This window comes from Hyperolius riggenbachi, chromosome 4 (assembly GCF_040937935.1).
Source record: "Hyperolius riggenbachi isolate aHypRig1 chromosome 4, aHypRig1.pri, whole genome shotgun sequence".
NCBI lineage: Eukaryota > Metazoa > Chordata > Amphibia > Anura > Hyperoliidae > Hyperolius > Hyperolius riggenbachi.
Window position 1 is genome coordinate 405,870,964 of NC_090649.1, and position 8,575 is coordinate 405,879,538.

At 41.6% G+C, this 8,575-nt stretch overlaps 1 protein-coding gene across 1 annotated transcript in view; it reads left to right on the top strand.

The window, feature by feature from the left end:
- Nucleotides 1-5,102, top strand: part of C1D (C1D nuclear receptor corepressor) — a 53,644-nt gene extending 48,542 nt beyond the window's left edge. The window contains exon 5 of the mRNA XM_068232318.1: nucleotides 4,834-5,102. Within this exon, the coding sequence (XP_068088419.1) occupies nucleotides 4,834-5,001 (168 nt within the window). The 3' untranslated portion in view covers nucleotides 5,002-5,102. The remainder of the gene's footprint in view (nucleotides 1-4,833) is intronic.
- Nucleotides 5,103-8,575: the final 3,473 nt, after the last annotated feature.

Consider the following 8,575-nt stretch of genomic DNA (forward strand, 5'->3'; position numbering starts at 1 on the left):
CGCATTGGAAAGGGGAATGTACGCATAGAAGGGTTCCCAGTATATGCATTTATAAGGAAATTAATGCGTACAATTTTCTGCATACGGGCATAAGTTTTCGCATACACTACGCTTCGCACTACGCGTAATTGCGTATTTTAACACTTATTCTACGAAATGCATACGAAGCGAATACTTGTTTTCGAAGCTGTAGTTTGGCCAAGCGTAATTGCGTAAAACTACGCGTATTTCCAGCGTAGCGAAGTTGGCTGACTACGACCATCCCTGTTTGCCGTCCCTGGCAAAGTGCGCACCAACGCGTCTAGCGTGTTTTTAAATTGCACAGCTTTCTGCTTTTTTCTGCATGATGCACACATTTGCATAAATACATGACGCCTGAAATGCGTAAATGTTCACGGAAAACGTCTGCGTTAAACTACGGAGCCCCGGGAATCGCATGGGCAAACGGCCCTACAAGTGTGTTCCCTGCCTTAAAGAGCACATGCGGGAGTGTGCATGTGCTGAAGCAGAGGTACGTGTGCACTGTAGAATCGTGCGCACTTTGCCGTCTGTGGCAAAACGTTCACAAACGCATCTAGTGTGTTCCCTGCCTAAAGCCTAAACCTTAACTAAACATTAAAAAGAGTTTCACTTACCTGGGGCGTCTACCAACCCCCTGCAGCCGACCTGTACCTGCAACGTCCTGGAACGATCCTCTGGTCCCCGCAGTGGCTTAGTTTCAATTCTGGCGACAAGGCACTCACCAGCGACTGCGCCTACACGGCCCTGGCTGTGCACGCCCTCAATCACGCTCCCACCTTCGTGAGTGTATTGCGCATGCGCAGATGGAGAAAATATTGTACTGCGCATGCACAGGACGCTCCTGGGGGATGATTCCGTTCTAGTTTTCAGAATGGTAACATTAATGACGTATCAAATGTTCTGTCACTCCAGGGCCTTTGATAAGAAATAATTACATTGTTACATTTGATGAAAAAAAGGGCCTTTAGTGCTACTGGTAGTTTACAGTCTGTCATGTGCCCAAAAACCAAACTGATTATGTATATAGTTTATGCTTTTAGCCCTAACAAGGGAGAGAATAGAATTTGGGATGTTTGAGAGATACCTATGTAATTATTTTTTTGTGCCAATGTGGGGGAAAAAACTGTAAAATAATAAAATGTTTAAAGTTATGGTACAATTGCAGCAAAACCGCATAAGTACAAATGTTAAATAATATGTATATCTGAGTAGGCCTGTATCTCTAGTTTTTCAGAATGGGTGACATTTATGGTTTTTCTTGACTGTTCAGACAATCCATTGGCTTTGCTAAGAAAGAATGACTATTACTTTTGGTGCAAAAAGGGCCTTGAAAAATCAATTGGTGCTGCTCATGGTTAACAGTGTATTGCGTGGCCAAAAAGCTATCTGATTGTGTACATCGGGTATCATTTTAATCGGGACAAGCGAGAAAATAAAATTTGGGGTGTTTGAGAGCTGAGTCCTAAGTCATTCTAATTTTTTTGTGTGCCAAACTGAAAAAAACTGTAAAAAAAAATTAAAATTTTTAAAGTTATGCTACAATTTTAGCAAAACCGAATAAGTACAAATGATACAAAATATGTATATTTAAGTAGGCCTGGGTCTCTAGTTTTCAGAATGGTGACATTATTGGCTGTTCTTGACTGTTCAGACACTCCATGGGCTTTTCTAAGAAAGAATGACTGTATTTCTTTTGGTGCAAAAAATGGTCTTGAAAAATTAATTAGTGCTGCTTATGGTTAAGTGTGTATTGCGTGGCCAAAAAGCTATCGGATTATGTATATAGGGTATCATTTAATCGTGGCAAGCAAAATAATAAAATTTGGGGTGTTTGAGATCTGAGGTCTATGACATTTTATTTATTTTTTGTAGCTGCAAACTGAATGAGAAGTAATAAAATTGTTATTTTCATATACTTTGTACCAAAATAAAACACTTGTAAGAAAAAAAAAACAAAAGTGACAAAATTGAAAAGCGAATGCGTAAATAGTTACTTTGAAGCCTCAGTTTTTTAAATATGTATGCCATGAGGGTGTATTTTTACTAATAAGGGCTTGTAATCATTGGTAGTGTGCAATGAGAAAATGAAAACCTCAACATAGAAAAAATACACCTTTATTTCCAAATAATATATTGTCACTATACTTTGTACTAGCGACATAATTCAAACCTTGTGATAACCAGAACAAATAGGCAGATAACATGTGTGGGTTTTATGTATGGTAGCATTGTTTATTTTAAAACTATAGCGGATGGAATTCGTGAAATTGTGTATTTTTTTTCATTTTTTTCCTTGTTTTTCCCTTTAAAATGCATAGAAAGTAGAGTAATTACTGAAAACAAATATCGCACCCAAAAAGCCTAATCATTGGGGGGAAAAAACAAGGTATAAATCCTTTTGTTGTGATAATTATTGAAAAAGTTATTGGCAAATCAAAGGGAAGAGCATTGACAGGTGAAAATTGCTCTGGTCCGTTAGGGTAAAAACCCTTGGGGGTGAAGTGGTTAAAGGACATCTGAGGTGAAAATAAACTAATGAGATAAACAATTGTATCCATCCTCCCTCTCCTAAAAATAACTTTTTTTTTTTTTTTAGCGATCCCACAGTTTTATTTTATATTTAAATCTACTTTTTAAGCTTTTACTGTTTCATGACCTCTCCTAAATGACCCATTCGTTGATGTATGCCAGAGCTAAAATCTATGAACTATTTACCCTCTTTATCCCTTTCCTGCTCTATGAAGCCAGAAAAGTGTTTTATGGCTGTAATTCCTTATAAGTGAGGGTTATGTTATAGTCCGACCCGGTCCCAACCCAGACAGAAACTGTCACTTGCATACCTGATTTGTAAATCTTTCAGGCAGAGAAAGAAAAAAAGGAACACAACAAAGTTATTTGTGCGCTTTGCACTGTACATACACATGTCTATCTCATAATGTCACGTTTTACCTTAGATATCCTTTAAGAGAATGTAAGGGGGGGGGGGGGGGTGAAACAGCCTAAAACATTTTTTTTTAAAGTGATCCTCAACTTGAAATCTTGCATCAGGGACAGATTTGTCCCTGATGCAATATGCAGTCATTTATTGAAATATGTACTTTCCTAAAGAGAGCACTGTCGTTCTCTGTTGTTTATAAACTTTACTATAGTAGTCTTCTTACTGTTTACACAGTTGTAATATTTCTGCGTCCTTTTGTGTGAAGATTTGATCTACACTTCTAGATCCTTCCCTTTCTTGTGACTGCCTCTCCTCGTTCCTAGGCACAGACATGAACAGGAAGGGATATGCAAATAGCAAAGATGAGATCTCACTGAATATTAGATGCTGTATATAACTACAACCTTCACACAGAATTGGGCACCATTTGGGGCAGGCCGAAAGGGGCATGGGGAAGCTGGTCGAGACAACAGACATAGTTTATGGCTACAATCATAGCGGGCGTTGCATTCCCTGTAACAGCAGAAACGCAGAATACTGGCCTTTGTGAGGTGTTTGTAAACAAAAAGTAGAAGGTAGACCTCATTTCTCTTCTGGAATGCAATATCAGTTTATAACCAAATTATTGATCAGGGCTCAATTTAAGTCTGAAGCCTCATTCACATTGGGACAGTGGGACACGGCTTACCATACTGCAATGATAATCCTTAGCATTGCATTGTAACGTACTACTTGCAGTGTGTTACCTCTAAACGCACTCGTTACCACGTACAGGAAGGCATACTTTTCATTGCCTGTATGCTTTACTGTAGGCAACAGTAACACAGTGTTAATGTGCCTTACCATCTTTTGATTTGCGTTGCATTGTAAAGCTGCATTTTGACTTTAACTTCGCATTACAACGCACCGTCCCACTGTGAATGAGGCCTGAATTTAAAAAAAATGACTGACTGGCTGCAAAGGATTAGATATGCCAAGTACGTATTACCATTCTGCACAAATAGTTTATCCTGGAAGATGCTTTACTTTTACTCATCGTAAAACTCAGGTTTCAGGTTTGCTCCTACATTGCATCTATAGTAGTATTCTATAAAATCATAAAAAAAGACCCAGGGGAAGATGACACACTGTTTGTTCCTGGAATCAAACGTCAGTAAAGCTACATTTTTTTTTCCTGTTTGGAATAGTGTTTTATTATGAAGAAATGTTGGAATTTGATAACGTTGATGAATGAGGCATAGTGTTGGAGAGAGAATGTTTCCAGGTGCTTAGGCAAGAATCGGATTGCATGCCAGAAAGACATTAATGTTTATATCCTAGAATTGCAAAATTTTCTCAGATCCATATAGCCTCAAATGTCCAGTTTCACCAAACTTTTTCACCCAATAATGATCTGTCCCTAAGTAACTACTAAATTGTTCTTCAGAACTTCCATCTGTAATGCAACAGATGGGCCTTATAAATGCCTATTTATTTTTACGAAAACGTGTGTCCGCTGTTAACACGTGCTAATTCGGCCATATGGATCGGGGTGCGATTGTTCAGCAGAGATCCCTGATCCATCTGGCAGTGGGTGCATAGCTTTAGCCAGCGTCAGGGTTTGAAGTTCGCTGAGGAAGAAAGGGTTGTTTGACTTGAAAATTAACCAATCAAATTAAACCTCTGCCATTTGATTGGTCTATTTTCAAGCTGCATACAGATTTTGCATTATCATGCATTAACTTGGAATTATTTGCATCTCATTGACTATCCCTATTTAGAAGTTTCAGGAAAGGTTTAGGAAGAAGCTTGATTGTAAAATGCAGTGTGGAATCTCAATCTAGAATCATCCTTTCTGCTCTCACGTCTATGCCTTTTCTCTCTCTGTTTTATAGGAAAGAATACGAAGCTACATGAACAGAGTGAAAGAAGTAACAGATCGCAAGAAAGCTGCCAGACTTGACAAAGGAGCTGCAAAGAGATTTATAAAGCACGCTCTGAGTGATCCAACTCCTGCAGAGGCATCTCAGATCAAGAAAGAGCGCAAATCAAAACACAAATAGACGGTTTCTTTGTGTGTCTGTGTATTTGTTACTGTATAAATTGCCTTTTTTTTAGGGGAAAATGTGTTTTAGAAACTGATTAAACATTTTTGATCTTGTTACGTTTTGTTATCTTAATTCAGTGTATAGACATCAAACATTAAAAGTATTTTATTTTGTTGGTGCTATACCTGATTATTTGGTAACTGGTAGTTATCCACTGCTATGTAATTTTATTTTTATTTTTTTTAAGCTAGAGTTAAAAACACCTATACTGGTCATTCTCCTATATTAATGATTCAGGCATTAAAATATATCAGCTTTGTAACTACCCTATAGACTCACTTTCTTACCCTATGTGCTAACCAACACTCATGGTTACGTGCCCATGTTTGCTTCAGCAGGGCTGTGGAGTTAGAGTTGAGGAGTCAGAGCAATTTTTGGGTACCTGGAGTCGGGAAAAAATGGACCAGCTCCGACTCCTAATAAATTTAAACTGTAACTAAAATAGAAAAAACATAAAATGCCCTATTTCTCAGGTAATAGTCAGCATAAATTGCATATATACAGTAATAGTGTTTACGCCACAAAAATTATATAAACCAATCAAAAAAGTTATTTGTGCTGCTGCAATAAAGCAGTCACTGTATTTTTAAAAGCAGATATACATATCTGATTGTGACTGTATACCTGATGTGTGGGGTTGGTGACTACAAATTAAGTTACACAGTAGTACTATGCATAGACACTCCTCGCAGAGCTGGTTAGAATCCACTGAGAATGTTGTTCACATTGAACGCAGAGGTGTTGTCGATCACCTGTAAACCTGGTTCAAACTGTGCATTAAGAATGTGTAATAGAAGAACAATCTCCTCATTCTCAGATTACCTGCCCATCACTCTAAGGCTCCCTGCACACTGCATGCGATTCTGATTTTTAATCGGTTTTTAATGCCCGATTTCGATTTTTAATTGTTCCTGCATGCTGTTTTTTCCTCAATTTTTCTGTTGATTGCATTCAGGGAAAATCCGCAAAACGGATTTTCAGTGTGCAGGGAGCCTAAAGCCTGTTACACACCATGCAATTTCCCGTCAGATAGATGGGTTGAATAGATAATTTCCGACAGGTCTGATCTGATTTTTCGAGTTTTTCTGATCGATTTGCATAGAAGTGAACAGAAAATCTATCAGAAAAACGATCAGATATCCGATCGGATCTGTCGGACCCATCTATCTGATAGGAAATTGCATGGTGTGTACCAGGCATTAGCTTTACCCACAGTTAGATTGCCTAGGGCCCAATTGATGTTCTTTGTTCCTGTCTGCACCCTCTACAAGAACAAATAACTAGTTTTGATTTCTATTAGGGATGGGACGAATCCACAATTTCTTCGAATCCGAATCCGGATCCGAATCTAAAAAGGTTCTCGAATATCTCGAACCTTTCGAATCCCGAATCTAACGAATCCTGCACATAAAAATTGTGCGATCCGTGGTATAGTTGCCTGCAGTATAGGTACCCAGGCATAGGTAGCGAGGTAAAGGTGCCTTCAGTATAGCTAGCTAGGTATGGGTGCCTTCAATATTGGTAGCTTTCAGTATAGGTAGCAAGGTATAGGGGCCTTCAGTATAGGTAGCAGGGTTTATGGGCCTTCAGTATAGGTAGCAGGGTATATGGGCCTTCAGTATAGGTAGCAGGGTATATGGGCCTTCAGTATAGGTAGCAGGGTATATGGGCCTTCAGTATAGGTAGCAGGGTATATGGGCCTTCAGTATAGGTAGCAGGGTATATGGGCCTTCAGTATAGGTAGCAGGGTATATGGGCCTTCAGTATAGGTAGCAGGGTACATGTGCCTTCAGTATCGGTAGCAAGGTATAGGGGCCTTCAGTATAGATAGCACAGTACATGTGCTTTCAGTATTGGTAGGTAACTAGGTATAGGGGCCTTCAGTATAGGTAGCAGGGTATATGTGCCTTCAGTATAGGTAGCAGGGTATATGTGCCTTCAGTATAGGTAGGTAGCTAGGTATAGGGGCCTTCAGTATAGGTAGTAAGGTACATGTGCCTTCAGTGTAGGTAGGTAGGTAAAGGGACCTTCAGTATAGGTAGCAGGGTTATAGGGCCTTAATTATAGGTAGGTATGTAGGTAGGTAGGTATAGGGGCCTTTAGGTAGGTAGGTACGTATAGGGGGCCTGTAGGTAGGTATTGAGGCCTGTAGGTAGGTATAGTGGCCTGTAGGTAGGTATAGGGGCCTTTAGGTAGGTAGGTAGGTACATATAGGGGGCCTTTAGGTAGGTGGGTATAGCGGCCTGTAGGTAGGTAAGGATAGTGGCCGGTAGGTAGGTAGGTATAGTGGCCTGTAGGTAGGTAGGTAGGTATAGCAGCCTGTAGGTAGGTAAGGATAGTGGCCGGTAGGTAGGTAGGTATAGTGGCCTGTAGGTAGGTAGGTATAGCAGCCTGTAGGTAGGTAGGTAGGTATAGCAGCCTGTAGGTAGGTAAGGATAGTGGCCGGTAGGTAGGTATAGTGCCCTGTAGGTAGGTATAGTTGCCTGTAGGTAGGTATAGTGTCCGGTAGGTAGGTATGTATAGGGGGCCTGTAGGTAGGTGGGTAGGTAGGTATGTATAGGGGGCCTGTAGGTAGGTGGGTAGGTAGGTAGGTATTGAGGCCTGTAGGTAGGTAGGTAGGTATAGAGGCCTTTAGGTAGGTAGGTATAGGGGCCTTTAGGTAGGTATAGGGGCCTTTAGGTAGGCAGGTAGGTGCGTATAGGGGGCCTGTAGGTAGGTATAGGGGCCTGTAGGTAGGTAGGTATAGCGGCCTGTAGGTAGGTAGGGATAGTGGTAGGTAGGTAGATAGAACCCCCCTCCCCCGCCAACCCCCCCCCCCCCCCCCACGGCCCCCTCCGTCCCCCGTGCCTCCTCCGCTCACCCCTGCATAATCTACTCACCTTTCCCGTGGAGCGCAGAGCGGCAGACCTCTTCGTTACTTCCCTGTTCCCTCTAGTGGCCGGACCGGCTCTTACTAATGACGTCATTGTAAGAGCCGGTCACTAGGGGGAACCAGGAAGTCGGCGAGAGGTCTGCCGCTCTGCGCTCCGCTATGGATAGGTGAGTGGATGCGGGTAGGGGGGGCGAGCGGAGGAGGCGCGGGGGGGTCGGAGGAGGACGAGTGCGAGCGGCGGATGCGCGGCGATGCGGCGTCGGGATTCGGCGGATTCGTATAGTGGAAAATGGCGTCGGGATTCGAAACCACGAATCTCGAATATTTCCTAATATTCGAGGGATTCGTGGATTCGCCGGATTCGTCGTCCCACCCCTAATTTCTATTTAACAATAATTCTACAGATATATCTTAAAGAAATTGTCAGGCAAAAATAAAAATGAGTTTCACTTACCTGGGGCTTCTACCAGCCCCATGCAGCCATCCTGTGCCCTCGTAGTCACTCACTGCTGCTTCAGTCACCCACCGCCAGCTAGTTTCGTTTTTTGCCGACTTGGGGTCGGCGGCCCGCATTGTGTAAATTTGTACGCATTCCCGCTGGTGCAGGAACATTAACACATACATTTTTATGCGTTAGCGGTGCAACGCGTACATTTT